We start from the raw sequence: 21,983 nt of genomic DNA, 5'->3' as shown, positions 1-21,983 counted from the left end.
TATCAATCACAGGAAAGACTAAGCCATGAATTGCCTGGGGCAGCTCAGGCTCACCAAACAGCAACTCCAGTGCCCTCCCTGGAAGGAATATGCCTTTTAAGGCTCAATTCCAGCGTGAGCCAAGAGAAACGTTCTCCAAATCACCACTGAAGAGTGCCACAGGGCTGCTCCAGAGGCCACAACCAAACACCCCTCCCTGACAGAAGCCAAGGGGAGGGTTTTGGGTGGTACATGCCTGCTCCACAAGCTGCCTCCAGCATAGGACTGGAGCTGCCCTGGCCCACTTCAGGTCTGGCTGGATACAAGCAGAGATGCTGGTTGGGTTCCTGTTCCAGTTACTCCTCTATTTGCATCTTCTGTTTTACAGCATCAGCGCAGATAAAAATAAATTTGTTTTAGGAGAAGCTGCTCAAATGGAAGCTTTAAGAGTTGGACTGAGAGCAACTTCCTTTAGACATCAATTGCAAGCTCAGGTTTGATACTTCTTTTACTTATTTGATACATATTTTATTCTGTTAAGGATCCAATACTGCTGCCACATGAGCAGTGTGCAGCTTTTAAGCGCTTCCTACTCCCCAGCACAGGTGGCTGGAGCCAAGCACTGAGGAATCAGACACTGAGCATGAGCAGCTCTTATGGAAACACATTCAAGGAACAAATGCCCATGAAGTACCCACACCGAGTAAGTCCTTAGAGTGCTACAAGCACTAGGATGGCATGGGACAAGCTCTTAGTAAGGCTGTCTCAGCTACTCCTGGAATACCAGCACCAAGCAGGAGACCTACAGAGTCAAACCAGCCCCCAGCTTTGTGTCCTTACACTGTTATCATCCACAACCTTCACACAGAAAGCAACACCACCACATCTCTGCTTCCATTACTACACTCTGAGCATCAGCAAGTTGCTCCCAAAGAACCAGGCTGCTGCAAAAGTCTGTACTCCTTTCAAGGGAGGAAACCATACCATGAATATGTAATTCAGGACCACCACCAAAACTCTGGATACCTATTATCCTGAACCAGGCACAGATCCAGGGTCAGCAGGAGTTGCCCTTCCCTCCTCATCCCAGCAGTGACACCACCAGCAGCACCAAGGAACATTTCCCTGAGTTTCCTAGGCATATTTAGATGGAAGTAAGCGTCACACAGGTGAAGTGCTCTCCCCCCTCACCCCAAGTACTCCTTTCATTACAGAGCAGGAAAAATCATCCTTGGATATTCTGATGTCAAACTAGTGTTGTCCAGACACTGAGCTCTCCATCAGGATGCATCTCTGAAATCTTCCTCCAGCATAAGAAGGATTTACACACAGCCAAGCCAGAATACACAGGAGCTGAGGACACACCTAGGTCAGCTGAAGCCACTTGTCCAAAAGACAGCAGGAAAAACAGCAGGGAGAGACCTGGACATGCACAAAGGAGAGCTCTATGGAGCCTGGCATGGGTTAGCCAAGCAGCAAATTAAACAGATGGAGAACTGGGGACCCAAAATCCTCTGTCTCAAGCTCTGCATCCAACCACTCAAAGCAGCAGCTTGAGGAAAGCCAGTGACTGCCATGCTGTACTTATGAACAGCCTCCCCAGGCTGAGCAGCAACTCTCCCTGGGGGGCTCAGGTGCCCTCCACCACACACAGCATTTGAGGACACTCTGAAAACAGCCTGACCTCGGGGAGCAGCTTCTGAATCCCCCCTGCTGTTATCAAGAAGAAAGGCAAGGAGTCCATGACAACAACCGTTCTTCCTGTGCAACAGGTCTTTTCTTTCATCTTTCAGATGGGGTTTTGCCTTGAAGACTTCAGAGAGATTCGTGCTCTGAGGCTTCACTATCTGCCAGGCAACACACAACAGACTGCCCGCAGCTCCAGCCTGGCAGATTTTAAGCAACTACAGATAAGCAAGCTTATTGCAAAAATGAGTTGCTGTGCTCTGGGAAGCAGAAGAGCCAAGGGCTGGAAAGATTCAGCAGCATTTTCCTACCATGGGCCATTTCCCCAGAACCAGAGCGACAGGAGCGTTTGCAACCTTGCAGGCTGGAGAATGAGACAGCAGCAGCCACCCCGCAGAGGGCACAGATGAGGCTGGAGCTGCAGTCTCAAGAGCAAATCCAAGGAAAAGCTCAAATCTGTTGCTGCACCAGCAGCTTTAGGGTCACACAACAAGCAGAGAGGCAGCTGCAGCAAGGTGCTCGATCAGATGCCAGCAGGAAGACCTCACCTCAAGAGCCCAACATCCTTTCCAGAGGACCTGATCCTGCTAAAAACACTCCCAGGATAGCACTGCAGTCTTAGTGTTAACAGACTGGTTTTAGGATGATTTCCCCGTGGGCAAGTCTGCTGTCCCACATAGGGACAGCTCCCAATGTAGGGCAGGACAGACCAGCCAGACCGAGCAGCTGGCACGCAGGCTGAAAGCCAGGCAGGGAGACCCAAAATCTGCACACAGATCTGCTGTGCACTGCTGCTCTCCAGGCAAAAACTGGATCGAGACCCCATTTGCCTGCACCCCTTGAGAAACAGGGCAGTGAAGGTAAAGGATATTATCAAGGGCAGTCCCACCTCGCTGCCTCTTAACCCCTGCTTGTTTCTGAACTCAGCACACCTGCCCACCTACTGGGAGGCTAAAGACAGGGAAACACGGCCTCAAGAAATACAGAATGGCAGGACTGCAAGTGTTAAAGGCCAGTTTCCTGCACAAGTCCCTCCCCAGGTCACAGAGCAGGTTGCTGGGACTTGCTGAAGTATTTCCAGCCTGACAGATCTAGTGGCAGCAGAGGATTTGAGACACTTTGCCGGCTGTGAGACAGCAGTTCAATCCTACAGCCAGGAAGTGCCAGCAGCTCCAGCCTGCAGCAGCCACTGCCTCCAGAGAGCCTCTCCAGGCACCAGCAGTGCCTCTGGCACGCTCCCCAGAGCTCAGCACACATCCTCTGTGCATTACAGGCCTGGTGCAGAAAGAAAACTCCTCAAATAACCCTGTCTGGGTGCAAGGGGCTCAGCAGCCCTTTGGAACAGGGGATGTATGCAGGACTGAGGCATACAAACCAGCCTCCAATCAGCTGGCATGTGCTCCTACTGCACCAAGCTGTGTGGTGACAACGCCCTGGGAGCACAAGGTGACACCAGAAGGCTTTGCAGCCAAAGGTCCTTCCCAAGCTGAGGAAGCTCCATGCTGGCAGGGACTAGGCAGAGAAGAGGTCCCAGCTCATCAGTACTCAAGCACAGCACTGCAGGGGACCACATCAGCAATATTTTTAGCCTGATTGTTAGCTATTTTGTTGCATTTCCACCCTTCCAGCCACCTCTCTGTGGGTCCGCACAGCTGAGTCACTGCTGGAACCTTCCAAAGTCCTGGGTGCCAGCGGCACAACAGTTTGCTTGGCAGTGCCAGCCCTCCCCCCTGCCCAGCACTGCCGCAGCCTCCCCTGCCTGCAGGGCCCCGATGGGCACCCCAGCCCTCGAGGCTGGGCCCGCTGAGCCTCCCAGGCCTCAGCAGCACTCAGACACAGCAAGAGCCTCCCCATATCCTCCCTCCTGCCATCACAGCATGGACAGGCCGCCCAGAAGCACCAGCATCTGCCAGCTCCTTAGACCCACACAGCTTCCAGACACAGGACACTTCTCTGCCACCCAGAGCGTTCCACAACCCTTCAGAAAACACTTCTGAACTACAAGGCCTCTGCTTCCAAGGAGCTCCACTGCCACTCCTCCAGAGCCCTGAGGAAGGGCTGAGGCCCCACAGAGATGGGAGGTGTGGGTGGCTGAAGCAATACAGAGCTGTGCACAGGACCAGCCTTTCACCACCATCACTTTCAGCCTCCCCAGCACATACCATCCCCACAGCTCTCAGAGCTGGAGAGTAACAGCAGCCCAGACCATGAAGCACTCCTGGCCCAGCTGCTGCTCGCCTGCAAAGGGAGTGTGGGAGTGAGAAGGAGAACATTGTCTCAGGGTCACAACACCACCAGCCACAGGGCACTGGACCCTCTGCACAGCCACTGCAGGCCAGAGGCTGCTGTACAAGTAGTACAGCTGCACTTGGGCAGGTCTTGCATTCCACCAACCCCCTCTTTGTGTACTAATGGGAGTACCAGGAGTCAAGTGAAGAAACAGGCCTCTTCAGACACCACTGGGTGCCATCTTCCACCAGCTGTTACCACACTTGTCACAACCACCCGGTGGGCACAGACCACCAGAGCCCAGGGCTGTGCTTGAGGCAAGACCCTTTCCACAGCACTGTGCAGGCCTCTGCAGCAGGCAGGAGCTCCAGCACAAAGCACTGCAGTCAGTGGGGGCATCTGACACCAGATACACCCTCTGTGAGCACAGAGGTCACCAGAGCACCTTCAAATCCTCTCCAACTCACTCTCTCCTGAAACCAGCAGCCCTTCCACACCCTTAGCAGTAAATTCCCACCACCAGCATGGCCAGGCCAGCCCCACCACCCAACCTCTGAGGCGCAGAGCCCGCCCCGGGCTCATGGCAGCACTGCTCGCCTGCCTGCCGGAGCACTGCGGAGACATCCACGCCTCTGCCAAGGCAGGCTGGCAGGAAGCTGGCCAAGAGAGCTCTGGAGATGGCTACAGAGGAGCAGGTGGAGCTGGGACATCCGCACCGAGCGGCTGCCTCCGTGTGTGACAGCCTCGCTCCGCAGCACGCCCAGCCCAGCGCCAGGGCTGTGAGCAGCAGGGGTACTCCAGGGGATGTCACCTGCTCCAAATGCACTCTTCATCCATAAAAGACCCTGTGACACAGGGAACAGCAGGGCTGCAGTCTGCCAACAGCCAGAAGGGGCTCAGAGCAGAGCTCTGAGGCACCTGGCTGGCCCACTGCACACTAACAACTTGTTTCTCCTTCCTCCTTCGAGGTCTCAGCTGGCAATGAAAGTACAGGCAGGAGCGTGTGGTATTCCCTGGTTCATTAGGGGAAGCCCACAGGACCATGTGGAGGTTTGCTCACTGGAGCAGAGCAAAGCTTAATAAAGCTACCGCAGCTGGGCTGCAGGCAGACCTCAAGTGCCCATGCCAGGCCCCACATGCCAAGTCTTGTGGAAATTAAATGCAGAAACTCAAATGAGCTATGCAGATCAAGCTGTTCAAACTCTGCTAACCCACCAGTACTTTTTTTGCTGTTTTACAACTCATGCAGCAACTCAGGGCTGTGTCCCAGAAGCTCCTCCTATGCTCAGGACAGCACCCCCTTGCCCCTCCAAACATCTACACAGGCAAGCCCCACTGCCCAGCTCCCCCACCCAAGGACCTATCTGTGCTCCTGTCAGCACCAACTCCGTGCCTGGGGCCTCCGTGTCACCCCAGTCTGTGCAGCGATGCACTCCCCTTTCAACAAAGCAGCAGCATGCTGCTATAAAGGGATGAGTTTCTGTAGCAACCAGGCTGTACTTGTACAAACTCTGCCAAAGCACTAGATCTTTCCACAGACTGATACTTAAATGAACACACAGTTTGTGAAACTGGTTTTTACATGCCTCAAAGGCTAGCAAGTGAACTCTTCCCTGTTTTACCCCTCTACTCCAACACCAGGCTGAGAGATGCATTAAGTTTGTGCATGCAGCACTCCTCCCTCCTGGGATTTTACAGGGAAGGCCCGTGTCTCAAACAGTTAACTGCACCCCACATCACTCCAGAGGGGGCACCCCACATCACTCCAGAGGGGGCACCCAGCATGCCTGGGATCCCCCAGCCAAAGCAGACTGGAGAGGATCAAGGGGGAAGGGCACACCAGCCAGCAGCGCGTGGCTGCAAGCCCACACCCTGCCCATCACGTAGGTTTGCGCTGGACCAGGAGAGTTAAAACAAGAAGCCATTCCACTGCATCTCCTGCAGCCCACTGCCAGGCACAGCCCGCTATTTCTAGTTGAGCGTGGGAGGGGAGAAGGATCCCACCCAGCCCCAACCTGGCTGAAGTTGTTGGGTGCTGCTGTACCACACCCCACAGCAGAGTTGGGCAAGTGAGGCTGCCGGGACTTCGGCAATCGGGCACGGGGGGGACCCTCTGCAAGCACACCCCTCCCCACCTGCAGAGCTCCCTGCCACCAGGGATTTCCTCAGGCTGCTGGAGCGAAGTTCAGCCTCACTCCTACCCAGCGTGTTCAGCCTCCTGACACCACACCCCCCACCCACTCCCTCCAAACACAGCAAGAGGATTTCTCCTCTCCTGGTGAGGTTATTCCTCCAGCAGCATTACAGCTCTCAGCAAAACAACCCCGGGCACTTCTCATCTGCAGTGAGCTGACAGCAGAGCAGAGGGGGCTGTGGCACAGGCAGCCACAGCCTCCCCAACTCAGCTGTCACATTACACAAGCACCACGGCTCGAGAAGCCCCCATCAGCCGCCGGCAGCGCCCTGTTACACAAGCACATCGCTCCACGTTAGCTTGAAACCGGCCAAAAACACACACAGAATCCAACAACTGTTGCTGCATGTGTCAGCAGACTCACCGGACTGTGTGCTGGTTTGTGCTGCAGCATCAGAGTCCTGGGTGCTCCAGGGTCTGTCCCACCCTGTCAGGTTGAGAGACTGCAGGCCAAGGCACAGATCGTTGGTGTCTGGGAGGCCACGGGAAGACTCTTGCGTGGATGTAGGGAAGAGCATCCTGCTTGCCACTGCTTCTTCAGAGTCCTGGATGTCTGCTCGGATGGAGAACAAACAGAAGCTTGAGAGTTCAGGGCTGCTTTTTTCTTTTTAAAGCAGGAGTTTTCCAAAGCATTAAGCCCCAAGCCAGGTCTCGTGTCGCTCTGAAGCCACAGCTCCTGCAACCAGCAGTTGCACCCCAAAAGGGAGGGCTACCATATGTCCAGAATCCAGCCCCCCACCCCCCTCGGCCCCTCCACCTTCCTATCCCGTCTGCATTACTGACTGGGTCAGCATGTGACCAGGCTGCTGATGCTTACTGTGCTGACAGTGACGTCACTCTGCCATGCAAGAGAACTGCATCAGCTCTTACAAAATAAAGGTAAGAAGAAAGGAGAAGATTTCCCCTGATAGACAAGACGGTAGCAGGAGGAAAGAGGAGCAGTTCCAGTAAATCAGGGGAGGCAGGCAGCACAAAGCAGGGCTCGTCGGCACAGCAGACACCAGGCTGGAGGCAGCAATCCCCCCAGCAACGACGAGAGCAGCAGCGACAGAGCACAGTTAGTTTTAGTGCTACCCAGCTCTCCTGTCCCCGCCTCCCTCCACCCACAAAACCCAAAAACACTTTAGTCCTGGCCAGCTTCCAGCTGCTGGCTCCGATTCAGAGCCGATGCAAAGCTTCGCAATTCTGCTGGCATAACCTGTTTGGTTGAGCCTGGCCACTGTGCCTCACTGACTCGGCATTGTTTACCCCTGAGTAACAAGGATAACCTTCAACCCCCACTACCCGGACAGCAGCCCATCATCCCGGGTCCAGCCCAAGCGGGCACATCCTGCTGGTACAGGAGGAAGAGGACCAAGCAGACCCATTTCACATCAGGAATTTTTCATGGCCTGTTTACCTTTTGCCCGCCTGGTCCCCCCTTTCTGTCCCAGCCCTCCCCTCCCTTGCAGGGTTCACAAGCCTACAGTACTGGAGATGCGGATTCTCGCCTTGGTTTAAGCCCGTGCCAACAGCCTAAGGAAACGCAGCAGGTTCATAGTCTGAGAATTCCAGTTTAACGCAGGGATCTGGGGGCTGGTGAAACCACAAGATGCTCAGCTGTGCTACCCGAAATCTGAGTCAGAGGGCATTTATAAGCCAACTCCCAAGCAGCAGCAGCTGTCTCCTCCTCCTCCCCCTGCCCCCACAGCCTCCCACTGTGCCATCAGATGTACACCTCGCTCCACACACCGCTCCCGGCTCTTCCGCAGGGCTGCAGTCGCTCCAGTCTGTCACATTATCCCTCACGTGCAGTCCCAGCCACCCCAGACAGCGTTCCTGGCCTCCTTTTCCACATCCCACGCCACTCGGATGCCCATGAGCAAAGCCCAGGCAAAGCCTGGTGGCAGCTGGGTAGCCTACCTGTGACACAGGCCACTGCTGCCAGAGGCAGGACCCTTGCCTCCACCCCACGGCACTTTGGGAGCACCAGCATTCCCAGACCCCAGTGATGGGACTGAGGCACCGCAGGCAGGATCAGAGCATTTAAAACCATAACCTGCTGGCAACATGTCACCTTCCCCCCTCCCAGCTCCAGCCTCCCCCACAGCACTCCACCAGGGTGTTTCCTACTCCTAGTAGTACTAGTACAGGCTGTAGTGCCAATTCAGTCACATTACTACCAAGCACCTGTAACAGCATCTATTCCTCTGACAGCATCACACTGCATCTCCAGCATGGTATTTCATTGCATCAATTCTTCCCAGATAGTTTTTTGATGGCTTGTTTTGGACCTCTCTAACATAGGGAGGAAAGGATCAAGACAGTGCTCAGCCAACTCAGTTCCCACAGCAACCATAACTTGTCCATATGAATATGTAACATTCCTGCCTTTATGAAAAGGCACAAGTGCTGTGCACAGATCCCTGGCAGCAGGAGACTCCCTCCCCTTTGGGGACCAGGGATCTTGCTAGGACTCAAAAGAGTAATTCCCACCAAGCTTCATCTTCTGGAAAGCATGGACACAGAGTACAGTCACACAGCAAAACCTGAATCCCAACAGCTTGGATGAAACCCACAACTGAAGAAATAAGGAAAAGAGGGAACAAATTTATCTGTGACAGAAAGCACTCACTCCACAGTATCCAGCCCAGCTTTCCCCAACTATCCACATTTTTCAGGAAATAAACTGTTTTGTTTAATCAAACCAAATCAGACTGAAGTAAAAGATCCATGATTCCCTCTGATGCCTTCAACTCACATTAAAAACAAACTTCCTGCAATCCAGTTACAGCTCTAACTATGGAAGCACAGAGCAGAATCCACCCAGATAACCAGCAGTTTTTAATTAGACCTTTTCCCATCGGAAGCCAACAACCAGCCCAAGCTGCTTCCCCTTTAATACTCCCAGCCAGACTGAAAGACAGATACAGGTCATCCAGGCAAAACATCAACTAAAAAAAACAAAGAACTTACACAGATTTCTGGACTAGTTATTTTTAAAAGTCAAGAGTCTGGAGATTTGTTACAAAGCAATCAGTTGTTGTAGGCAGAAAAAACTAATCAGCTACTAAAGCAGGAAGAATTAAATTTCTGACAAAAATTCAGTTTAAGAGTCATAACCTCAAGTTATGAATAACTAAATAGCTACCAAACACAAAATAACTTCACTTTGCAACCTGACAGCCCAATCCAAATGCTTTACTGCAGATTTTTCCAAGCACCAACCACCAGCACAAGCCCTTCCAACCTGGATTTTTCCCTGGAGTTGCCACTGGAAGCCAACCATCCTGGCAGAGGGAGCAGCGCTGCGCTGGGCTCGTGCCCGAGCGTCTGGGAGAGACTGAGCTCCTGCCTCCCAAGCCTGTTGGGTTTGATTTCGACAGCATTATGAGAACAAAGCCCTTAACAAAACACTCCCTCACTGGCCTTGGAGCAAGTCTCTCTCCTGGGTGACTCCCTCCTGGCCTGCCCAGGAGATCCCTACAGCACAGGCCAGACAGCTTTCCACACCACTGCCCACATGGAAAGCTGCATTTTCCAGACTTTTAACTGAGCCCTGGATTTAAGACATTCCAAAGGCTCTTGAAGAGGAAGATCTCCAAAGCTCAGCTCTCATCTGCAGGCAAGGAGAGCTCTCACAGGCCCAGCCCCTGTCCCCACCTCAGCCCACCCTCTCCACTCACACCACTTTAGGCAGGTGAGTTTCCACACAGGAAGCTGGGTTGGGGAGCTCATCTGGTTAAAACCAAGCCACAGGGAGTTAGTTTTAAGCCTGGTTCTCTCCCCTGATCTGGTATGCAGTATGGCTGCACCAACCAGGCACTTCAAACAAGAAAATATTTAGGAAATTACAGCCTAAGTCTGCGTGGGAAGGATCCACAGGGCCTGGTAGCCGAAGCTGTGATCCACAGGCAGGTTGTGGGTTAAGGGAGCAGGAGAAACAGGGAGCATGATTCAGTTCCCAGCCCATAGCAGTAGCATCTCTGTGCCATCAGCCTGGAAAGGTGGTGCTTTAACCTAGAACAAAGGTGTTCAGATATTTGAGCCTTCCAGATCTGGGAAGGCCAGCTAATAATCCAGCAAACAGGGTTTTTCTTCCTCTGGGTTTTCTCAGAATGGTTAAGCAATCATGAACCAAGTCAGATCCCATTCCTACCATCTCCACAGCCAGGACAGCTCTCCCTTTGAGCCCACACACTGGTTTCCACCAGAGCCTGAATACAAATGAAACCCCTCCTTGAATGGGCCCCAAGTGTTGAGCGCAGCAGAATGATCAGCTGTAAGCTCTCTTCTCTGACAAAACCAGATTCAACCTATGGACTAGAGCTCTGACCAAGGCTGAACTTCCAAACCAAATCTGGAGAAGCCAGAGGCAGGAGAAGAAGCCTTCAGAAGACAAACAGGAAGGCAGCAGTCAGCAGCAGCATTGCTTTGCCTTTCACACTTCTCTGCACCTCCAACTGTAAAGGCTGGGAATTGCATCCCTGAAAATTAAGCCTCTCAAGTACCTTCTGCACACGAGACAAACATCCAAGTGAAAGCTGTCGGATGAGTCAATTGTATTCCCCAAGTGCAGTGGAGATCATCAGGGACTTAGAAAAGCACTTGCTCACCATAAACCTACTAGTTACAAGAGGTTTTTCTGAAACACAACTAAGCATCTTCCCTGGAATCTGAAAAGGTCCTGAAGTGGAGACACTTGCTGCTGTGTGACCTGTTTCACAGACAGATGAAGGAGCCTGCCTTACTCCATAACCACAAACACTTGAGCAGCTGGCAAACAGCTACTTCAGAAACCAAGGAAGAGACACTGCAACAGTCTTGCTGCTCTGCCTCCCTCGTCCAAGAGTAACAGAGACTGTCACAGAATTACAGCACCAAAAACCTGAGTGACAGAGCTCAGAACAAATCATATAACTGCTGGATCTTCAGGAACACCAGCAATCTGTGACCACAGCAGAATACAACAGCTCTAGGCCAAGTCCTAGCTCTGCAGAACACTGCTTCTATCTGCATATCTGAGACAAAACCCAATTACTAGAGGCACTTTCCAGTAGAGAGAAGCATCATGATTGCACAGGCAAAAACCTGGCAACGTGACACTTCAAAGGCCAACAAGACCAAGGGAACTAAGTGTGCTCTTTTTCTGGGGCACAGGTGTGGAATCTCCCTGTTCTGGACGTGTACATGGCATCCAGCATTTCTTTGGGGCAGGCAGAATGGTTCTGCCAGCTTCAGGTGAGCTCCTGTTCAAGTGTCACACTCAGTACCTCCAGGTAAGCAGAGCTGCCTTTTGGGTCCCTGCATCCTAGAGCATTTTATTCCCTGATTCAAGGCCAGGTCTATCAGGTCAGCTGCATCCAGCCTGTCTGGAATGTTTCCTTGGGGCTGCAGAGGAAGAACAGAGGAATTTATATTACAGTATCAGAGACACTTTTTGGACGGCTAAACAAGTGATAGGTCATTAATTGACTGCAGTTAAGAGCAAACAGGAAGACGATTTAGTCATCAGCTAGTCTGGGTTTGCATTTGTCCTTCAGTTTTCCTTAAATAAAGCAGCCACAGAGTCATTAAAGCCTGATGGGCCACAACTAACAGCCTTTAAACACTGAACTCGGCACCTGAAGCCTCTCCTACCCAAAGGAAGTCATTTAAGCATCTCCCATTTCTTCACACAATGGGCTGTCAAGTTAGAGCAAAATAATGGCTGCTTTGTTGCTGTTAAATGAGCAGAGCTTAATGAATGAGAGATCAATGTTGCTGGGACATTTGGGGTACCTACATGTCTTCAAAGTTCCTTTTAAACAAAGCACTGCCTTCAGCTGAAACCAGCAACAGGTATACAAAAGCTACAGTGGAACATTACTCCCAGCTCTACTAAAGCTGGAAGCTGTGCCTACAGTTTCAAAAGCTGGTGTATGTAGCAGCACCTTCCACCCAGCAACGCTCAGCTTTAAAGCCTGGAAAACGAACCAGCAGCCAGTTAAGAAACTGGCCTTGCCCACGTTCTTATTCAGAGAGGTGATAAACATATGCAACAGCTTTAAAATCACATTCCTTGTGCAGCGGCTGCTCAAGGACAGGCAGCTGCTCCAGCAGCACCATCAGGAGATGCTGACTCCTGCCTCTGTCAAGGCCACACTGCCTCTCCCATCTCCAGCGCCACACAAAAAGCCACAGAGGTTAATGCCTGCACTGAGGAGGCTCCACCTTTCTCCAGGGAGGACTGAGGCAGCCAGACATGCAGCAGTTGTGAAGTGGCATGACCCTGTCCCAGAAGCCACCAGACAGGTTCTACAATGACAGTTCTCCCCACACCACTGCATCCCAGAGTTTGGGAGAGCAGCCTGAGCCTGGTGCTTGGAGAGCTCCTGGAATAGCTACCCACAAACCTCAGGGCATGGTCAGCCCCGGCATCCCAACACAGCAACCAAGCTCACCAAGGAGTATCATCAGCTGCAAACTGATCTTTACACACATCCAACTTTAGGTGTGACAAGCCGAACCCGCAGCAGCAGTCCCAGCTCTGCCCAGAAGGGGATAACACTGACTCTGTGGATCCAGGAGTGCTGAATCAGCCTGTCCTCTCACATTGCTCAGGCTGCTGCTGGGCTGATCCCGGCACAGCCTCACTGTCAGCCCAGTAAAGTGTCTCCACACGTGCCTCCCCAATAGCATTAGTGAAAGGTCATGAACTCCTGCCATCTCTTCTCCACCACGTGTAATCCTCTTAGTGTTCAAAGGGGCTTCTTCAACACAAGTCCAAGCTGGGATAAATTTAGTTTGACCTGAAGATGACAACTGAAAAGCTTGAGGGACCATGAATAGATTAAAGTCCAAGCATCTACTGCTGGAATAAAGTCTCTTCCCCAAGCTCTGCCATTAAAAGAGTTTAAGCTGTAAAAAGACAGTCCTTTCACCTGTTATAGCTACAACAGTCACGGTAGATCTCTAGGATTCATTGAGCCTGCCCAGGCAAGGAGTTTCATGATAATCTAGTCTAATTAACAGTTGTTCCTTCTCAAAGTAAAAGCACCACAGACTCAGGAATTCTTCAGAAGTGACTTGGAGCAATGACAAAACAGCACATGAGATGAAGGGTCTCTGCTCCACTGACCACCTACCCAGAAGCTGACTCAAGGACAAGGCAAACAGATCCAACAATTTATTCCAGGCTTAACCACCTGCCCAGACACCTGCACTGTATTCGGCATTTTAGCAATCAACTTACAGCCATCAGGTGTGAATTTCTGCACAACCCAGGCCAGGGTCCCGGTGCCAAACTAACTCCCCCATTTATACATCACAGATGCCCCAGGATTCACATCTTTGCTGGCACTGCCAGCTTTTTCATGGAGAAGACTCATTAGCAACCTCAATTATCAAATTAGCAATTATCAAACATTAGGAGCAGCTCCTGCACTTTTCAGCTCCAAAGACAGGTCAAAGCTTGCAGAGCTGCTGCATTCAGGCCCTCCTTACCTACACAGAGGACCCAGCTCCAACATTAAGGAAAAGGCTGGGACTGCAAGGAGACCAATAACTCTGAGCTGCCAACGCTTTGGCAGATGCTGACTCATCCACGAATTTACAGCTGATAAGAGGGCAACCTGGGCCAGCAATTATCAGTACCTTCACACTTCTATTGGCCCAAGGCAGCCCTCCTCCAGCCCAGCTCAGCAGGGCCCAGTATCGTGAGCATTTGTGTCACTATCCAAGGGATTTGACACAAGCTAAAACCGTCCTGTCTGGTTAACTATTGCCAGGCAAGGCTCCCACCCTGGTCCCCAGTACGCACTAGTGAGACTGGTCTTCAGCTGCCAGAACAGGAAAAAAAGCTGCTTAGGGTGTCCCCAAAGCACAACTTTGGCTTCCCTGCAGCAAAAATAACATTTGTGAGAGGAAGGTGCTCTTTTTTTACACCCAAGTGCCAGTGTACTTGTCCTGTGGGAGGTCTTCCACAGGACTTATCACCTGAAACAAGCAGTTTAACACTACCAGGAAACTCAAGAGTTTCCAGACAAGGCATCACTAGCAAGACCCTCTGCTCCAGGCATCCCTAGAAAAAAACAGAGTAAATGACAACACAGATTTGCAAGCAGCAGGTCAGTAAAAACTCCTACTTCAGTGCCAGGCAGACACCCCCATCCCTCAGAGAAGAGTTTTCAAAGTCAAACAGCACTGCAAATTAAAATTGCTGTGCCAGCTCTTAAGCCCAGACACAAAACAAGAACTAACCCACACCTTCACATGATCAATCTGCTCTAGCAGGCAGAGACATTTCCTTTATAAATCAGGTTAACTTTGGCAAGCTGAAACTTAATCAGGAAATATCATGAACATGTTCTAAGAGTATGAAATATTCCCATTCCAAACGGAGTAGGAAGGGCTATAGTAAAGATTTCAGCAAGGAAGCCAGAAACAACTCTTTCATTAACCCACTGCAAGGAGATAATAGAAAGCATTAAATTTATTTCTTCTTTATGCTTCCAGTGCATCCAGATCAGATACAACACTGGCTACTACTGTGCTAGGGAACAAAAAAAAAAAAAAAGCTCAGCACAGCAGCAAATATCTAAAAATACACCACTAACCTCAACTGGTTAATATTCACTACACCAGTGCTCAGGAGTAGCCAGCATAGCCTCCAATGCCACTTTACCAGACAGGTTTCAAGCAATGCTGGCCATGGATCCAGGCCTCGAAGCAAGCAATTCACTTCCTCTGGTATTTCTGCAGCGCCAGCATGGGATCACATGGCCAGATCAGCCCCAGGTCCACACTGCTAAACCCTCAAATACCCAGGAGATTAAGCTGCACTGGAAGTCATCTGGTAGCAGTCATTTTGTTAGCCCAGAACAAAGTTGCACTATACAGGCATCAAACAGACCCACACGCTGTGCAGACACTCATTTAGAGCTTTTTTCCACACCCATTTGATTAAACCTCAGATTACCCATGAGGCCAAGGCAACCCTTTCTCCACGTGACAGGAGAGAAACCTGCTCTGCCCAGGGAACCCTGCAAGGTCATCAGCTGGGAGGTTCAGCCCTTTACTTCCCACTTTCTTTTGGGACCTATCCTGAGGGGTCAGCTTGTTTCCAATAATGGCTGAAGTGTTTATTGACCCTGTAATTCAGAAGCTGGAGAGACAAGAGCAATCCCTTTCAAGGGCCCAAATCCTGGCCAAGCACTGCTGCTCAGAGGTGTGCTGGCAAAAGGAAGACCAGGCACAGGTACATTTACTGGCAGATCTGGGCTGCTGCAAAGGCACAAAAGCACGTCCTTCACTTGGATAAAAATAAGACCAGACCAAACACTCTCTTGCTTTGGCACACAATTTCTGTCTTGAGGCAGCAGAACATGCCCACTCCCATCAGCCTGGAGGAAACAGAAGCTTGCAGCACTGATTTCATCACACCAAGCTTGCTTTGCAGGGAAGTCTGCACCCACCTGTGCTCTTACATGCATGTTAACTGACCTGTGGCAAATATGGTTTTTCAAAATTCTTTTGCAATTTCAATGTATGCAGCAACTCAGCCTCGCTAACCTTGAGAGTAGCTGAATCCTGCCTCCAGGAAAGGCAGAATAAAGGAGTCTGCTGGAGGTATTCCCACCAGCAGTTGGCAGGTCAGGCAGGGAGCACTTGCAGCCTGCCCACAATGACCCACAGCACCACAGGGAGGCAAGCAAGCCTTCCCAGGCACCTCCACGCTGCCCGGGAATACACAGATTACTCATTTTACTCATTTCAGGCACACAAGCAAAGACACCCCCCAGTACTAAACGTGCCAACAGTCACACCACCGAGGATTACCACCACTTGTTCACCAGGTCCCACCAAGTGCCTCCCCAGCCCAGCAGCCCCCCTCCATCACCTGGCAGGGTGTCACATTTGCTTTTTGTGACAGGCGTGGTGCAGACTCCACTGAAATCCAGAGAGTTGTCCAGCATGGCATTTATTCGGCGGAATAGATCCGCATTGCTGCAAGTGGAAAGTGCAGGGGCATCCGGGCTATCCCAGCAGTCTTTTATGCTCCTCACAGGATCTTCTTTCTGGTAAAAAAAAAAAAACAGTATGTGTGTCAAATAGGCAAGTACTCAGCTTTCAACACATTGTGGAAAGCCTGGACTGCCTCCAATATTCACATTAGCTCAGGTCTTAGCAACACTCAAACCCAATTCTTGGCATTAAAGAAGCAGTTAAGCAAACGGGTCAGCCATTTGTCAGCAGAGCACACTGGAGCAGACTGCCCATCACACACAGGGAGCAGGGATGGACTTCAGGCTGACAGCCACAGCAAACCAGCTCGGCTGTGAACACAGCTCCCTGCTGTTTTTCTCCAGTCCATCACAACACCAGCAGAGATCTGATTAATGGGGGCACACACCTTCTACCCCAAAACCAGCTACCTGACACCAAGGGACAAGTGGGATGCTCATTGTCCAGGCAGAGACCACAAGGAACCACAGCAGCTCCTCTTATGCACGGCAGAGGAGCACAAGGCTCACCTCACTACCCATCTTGGAGTTCTGAACAGTATCTTGGAATGATCCAAGTCAGCAGCAATCACTTCAGGTTTGCAGAAAAAAACCCAAACAACACTGCTTCCCAGCTAATCAAACAGCCCCAATCCTGAGGAAAGGCAGAAGATAAAATCCTGACCTTCCCTTCAGGCAGCAGCTCCTGACCACAAAGGCAGTCACCCCTAAGCATCTCTGCTTTAGCATGCACACAGATCCACCAGCATCAAGGTTTTGCAACCGTCCTAAGAAAGGATCACCTCTTGTAAAGCTTCTGCCTGAGAAACATCCAAACCTCCTGCACCCTGGTGCCGGTCCAGGGAACCGGGAAGAGCAGCTGCTTTCCCAGCTCTGCTCACAAGCCACTGACATGCAGGCTCCTTCGGGAGCAGCTGCACCACCTTCGAGCCTCTAACAATTTAGAAGCCGCTAAACTTCATCGGCACCAGCGATGGGCCGAGGACAGGCCCACCGGCCCCCCAAAAGCCACTGCAGAACTCTGCCCCCGAACATGCAGAGCCATCGGTACCGCCGGCAACTGAGACCTGCTTTAAAGAGAGGAGCAGGGAGGCACAATCCCCCAGTCCTGGGCTCCGGAGCAGAGTACTGCCCATTAAATCAAGCTAAACTCGAATCCAAAGAACTGAAGAGCATCAAAGCTGGCCAACGAGCCCCTGCTCCTCCAACACACCCCGAAGCCCTAAATGGGGCCGTCTGTACTTGTCAAGAAGACAACACAGGCACCTCTCGGATGTGCTTCTGCAAGTTTCAGGCCTCACTCACCTCCAGTTCTGCTTCACTCGCCAACAAGTCTGAAGCACCGTGCTGCTTTTACTTTCAAATGACCCCTTGCGGATCGTCCAAGGAGGCTGGTCTAAACTGAACTTCACATGGAGACAGGAATATTAGCCCAGCCCACTATCAGCCTGGCACTTACATTCCACCCCCCGCCTCGTCATTAGACGGGCACAGTGTAATCCTTTTCTCTAGCTACCCACCACACAGGTAAAAAGCAAAGGAAACCCAGTCCTGGAAGCAGCAGGAATAAGCCACTAAACGCACAGCTCGCACTGTGCCTTCAGGCGGGACCTGAACAATTCCTGCAGAACTCCAGCCCCTTTAGGACTATTAGCCCGTTTAGGACTATCAGCATTTCTTCAGCGCCGAGGGCTGGGATCTTTGGCTACTGAAATGCTCAAGAGCTGTGCAGGAAATCACGCTATGAAAAGTCAGTGTCCATAAAGGAGACAGAGGAGTCCTGCAACTTTATTTGAATAAAGGGAGAGATTGTCCACTGGGGCATACGCCCGCGGGGTTTTCACTCTCGAGGTTTCGGAGGGCACAGCCTCCTTTTAGCCTGAACTCCCGGCCGCATGTTGCCCTCTTCCTTTCCCCATCAGCTGAGGTACTCGGAAGGTACAGCCTTCCCGAACAGCCTACCAAATATTCCCCCTTTGAACACGTCCTTGTCCCCTCAAAGTTCAGAAACTCAGGCCGAGTTTGTCTGTTTCAGGAGTCAGACTGTCTGGTTCCTCTAACAAACCTGCGGCTTGAAGTTGGAAGAGACATTAAGAACCATTTCAAAGACATTAACACCCATGGAATTGTTTGTAACTGCACAAACAGAGCACACCTCGGAGCCCACCTTCAAACAAGGGAACATTTAAACAGTGAAACAGCTAAGGCTAAAAGCGAGCTGAAGGCTGACAGAAGAGGCAGACTGCTTTAAGTTATCTTTATAAAGAGCAGCTGGAGTACAGAAGCTCAAATTACAAAAGTATTGCCAGTCATCTTTAATAAAAAGGAGTGCCGCATCAGGCTGCCCTGGCACAAGCACGAAACTCCACGTTCTACTCCTGTTCCTGTAAAAGAACCACTTCCAGGGGGAGGCAAAGCTTTTCCCCAGGACTCTGCACTAGCGAGACGAAATAACCCGGAGCAGCCGGCTGAACGCCGCACCCGTTCCTTCTCATTCAGCCTCCACAACTGGCAGCACCAGTCCTGCTCCAAACAGGAACAGAAACCAGGGAGATCACAGACAAGCTTTTCCACAAAAATCCCTTCTGTTAGAGAGCTTTTAACCCTAGACAGTCAAGGACACCTTTGGGATACTGCAACCATCCTGGACACAGGGTAGGGGGGACCTTGCAGCACTGCCACCCCTTGTAGGAAGGAGCTCATAGCACTCCCTCAACCTGAAAATAAGATACTCCTTTGGGAAGAGCTCTGAAGGTCTCCGGAGCGCTCAGAGCCCAAACCATCCCCAAGAGCCTGGAGAGGATGATGGAAGAGTTTGCAAACTGGAGAACCCAGCCAAGTGCTTCGTCTCAGAGTCAACACCAAAGCCCAGGGAAACATCACACCTGAGGCTGTGTCCCCAGAGCCGTGCTGCTCTATCATCCCCAGCCAAGGCGAGCAACTCCAGAGCCCGGGTAGGATTTGCTTTCCCTGCCCCACCTGGATGGAGCTGGCAAATTCAACACTGCCTCTCCAGGCTTCCCCTCGAAGCCTCCACACTGCAGCTACAAACTGCAGATCCCCTCTGCTTCCAGAGGCACCAGCCCAGCAGCACTGGGGTGTAACCAGTGACCCAACAGCCACGCTCAGCCATTCCATCCTGCTATACCTCACAATCCCAATCCACAGACACTTATCACGGGATAAACAAGTCAATGGAGAAGCTGATGTAGCTGACAGGTGCTTTAAAAAGCCATCAGGAGTACAACACCACTTCCTAACACCTGGTAAGACACCCAGTCTCTTAGCTGAAAGTTTCTATGGAAGCCTCTGGATAAGAGCTAAAGGAAAAGGACAATTCAGCTCTCTGCAGCAGGCCCATAGTGCCACAGAGCAAACAATTCTGAGATTGAAGGTCAAGTCACTGGAGGTCAGAAACACAAGACCCAAGCAGCATCATACACAGACACAGCAGAATGAACCTCAGGCAGGAGGGCAGTCCTCCACATCCTGACTCAACTAAGAACTTTCCAGGAAAATTAATCCCCAGAACTCTGAGGCTTGAAGGAGGGTACTGAAAGGCTTCAGACCCCTCTTACAACCCAAACAAACACATGGATTTGTGAAAAGGAGTGCCAGGAAACAGGGAGGAGTTCCCCTCCCTCAGAGTAACAGAGCACCAGCAAGCCTTACCACCATGGCAGACAGCTCCTGTTTTCCTGCTGTGCCTCAGGAAGCTGGGAGGTCCCTGGAGCTCCCATCCCACCAGCCCCAAGCAAACCCTGCTAAGTTTACCTGCAGGAGGGTCCACACGAGGCACAACCAGCAGCACTCAGTGCTACAACACACACCTGTGCAAACACCCCAAAGTTGTCCAAGGCAAGTGGAAATGAGGAGCCTCCACAGCCCCAAGGCAGACACACCTGCAGGAAACCTAGAGATAATGAAATCCCATGGCTAGGCAGAACCTGCAGCATCGCAACAGCACTAGCACAGGATTAGGATAGCCTAATCCTTAGGGAAGTCATTAAACACAGCCTGGCTGCCAGTATGGCCAAGATGTGCATTAGCTCCCGGGGATGCTGTGGAGCTCATCCACCTCAGCTACAATCCAGCCTTTGCTTTTTACATCTTCCATGGAAACTTCACCCAGGCAGCACCATGCTGATGCCCAGAGGGGTTCTTGGAGCTGCAGCTACAGCCAAGAGGGCCTTCAATCCCAAAGCAAAATTTCAGATGCTGTTAAAATGGTGCCCATGTCAGCATAACCAAGCTGAGATGGCTCAGTATTTCAATGAAAGGGAGCTCAGAAAACCCTTTTTTGTTGGTATGTTTTGCTGCCCAAGTTGAAGTCAGCTACACCCGTGCAAAACACAACACTGGTGTAACTGTTTCCACCAGGCAACACACTCCCACCTCATCCCAAAAAGTGTTAGGCAAGGCTACACCAGCTCTCCCACCATCAGCAAGGCTAATGTCACGCAGCTGTCCTGGGGTGTAATGATTTAGTGAGTAGAGACATCTTGAACACACCTGGTTTGAATTAAGACTGGTCTTAATCCACAGGGGAGCACTGATTTCAGAACAACACCAGTTTTGCCAAAATCCCCTTTTTTAAAGGCATTTCACCATCAAAGGCAGCTATTTTTTGGTATTTTTTTGAAGCCATCACTCACAAGCAGCTTTGTACCTGAGCAATACCCACAGCTGCCTATTGCAGAAGACTATCAAAGCTGAATAAGGTTTTAATTGGTTTAGGGAGACTGTTCGGGTTGAGACAAACTGCAGCGAAGTAACGGGGTCCTGGAGCCCTCCCCTGAGCCCCGCTCCCACCCCGTGCACAGCTGCACCTGCAGTCCCTCACCAGCACTCCAGGTGCCAGCACACCTCGTTAGCCCTTAACACAGGCATCAGTAACGAGCGTTAATTGGCTGCAGCTGGAGAACAGCAAAGGGTAAAAAAAACCCCTATTTTTCAGCAAAAGAATCACCTTTGTCCATACTCAGTTACACACTGAGTCTCCTGTGTCACCCCTTGTCCTAGCCAAACGCTACACGGAGATTTCAGCACACGGTTTACAAATAAAACAGCACCTTTGGTCACCTTATACACTAAAAAAAGGGCAGTTTAGAAGTGGGCAAAAATACCACTTGCATGAGTACAAGCACCCACTCTAGCCAAAATATACCCCACCACGCACAGCAGAGCCCAGCGCCTCCAGCCCAGCTTTATCTCCCTGTAATCCGTGAAGGATGGAATTAGAGGTTGCTAGGCTAGGATGCGGTTTCCCTGAAGGCAGGGTCAGTTGGTGTGTTCCGAGCGCCACCAGCCCCCCCGTTCCCCGGGCTACCTCAGCAGCAGGAGCCCCGCGAGGCCAGCCCGCAGGGAAGGGGGATCCCATAGCAGCGCTCCCACAGGCGGCGGGGGAATCCCACCCAGCGCCGTGCTGAGGGCTCGGCGCCCCGCTCCCTCTCCACGCCGGCGAAGCGGGCGGGAACGCCGGCCGCGGCGGCTCCACCGCGTGGAACCACGTGGCGGGGCGGCCTCGCGAGGCGGCACGTGCTCGCACTTACCGGCGGGAAGGCCATGGGCAGCACTATGGGCGGGCGGGCGGTCCCCGAACGCAGCACAGAAGAACCCAAAACGCAGCGAGGACACCGGGAGCGGCGCAGCCCCTAGCCCGGCCCGCGGCTTTTATGGGCCGGGCCGGGCCGAGCCGGGCCGGGCCGAGGCGGGGGCGGGGAGTGAGGGCGTGGAGGGAGGGGCGGGGGTGCCGCTGAGGGGCGGGGCCGCGGCGCATGCGCGCAGCACGCGCCGGCCGCGTGGCTGCTGCCCGCCGCCATCGGGCGGTTCCCGCCACAGCCCCGCGGAGCCGCCTCGCCCCGGGCGCCGTGAGGGGACAGGCACCCGCGGGTCACCGTGGGGTCATGCGA

General features: G+C 52.1%; 1 protein-coding gene across 14 annotated transcripts in view; it reads right to left on the bottom strand.

The window, feature by feature from the left end:
• Window positions 1-21,740, bottom strand: part of CPEB1 (cytoplasmic polyadenylation element binding protein 1) — a 38,133-nt gene extending 16,393 nt beyond the window's left edge. For 2 of the 14 annotated variants that reach the window (XM_064388451.1, XM_064388452.1), the window contains exons 1-3: window positions 21,624-21,740; window positions 15,948-16,125; window positions 6,453-6,641 (exon numbers count right to left, since the gene is read on the bottom strand). In XM_064388451.1, coding sequence (XP_064244521.1) covers window positions 6,453-6,641; window positions 15,948-16,125; window positions 21,624-21,638 — 382 coding nt within the window. In that variant the 5' untranslated portion in view covers window positions 21,639-21,740. Of the gene's footprint in view, window positions 1-6,452; window positions 6,642-6,905; window positions 7,176-7,578; window positions 7,703-9,317; window positions 9,472-11,340; window positions 11,459-15,947; window positions 16,126-17,376; window positions 17,485-19,050; window positions 19,190-21,250; window positions 21,365-21,623 lie in introns of those variants that run through there. The other 12 variants (XM_064388443.1, XM_064388444.1, XM_064388447.1 and 9 more) reach the window with 11 other exon arrangements.
• Between the last annotated feature and the right edge of the window lie 243 nt (window positions 21,741-21,983).

The sequence above is a fragment of the Passer domesticus genome, chromosome 14 (genome assembly GCF_036417665.1).
Source record: "Passer domesticus isolate bPasDom1 chromosome 14, bPasDom1.hap1, whole genome shotgun sequence".
NCBI lineage: Eukaryota > Metazoa > Chordata > Aves > Passeriformes > Passeridae > Passer > Passer domesticus.
The sequence above is the reverse complement of the archived record's forward strand: the minus strand, read 5'-3'. Positions and strand labels throughout refer to the sequence as shown.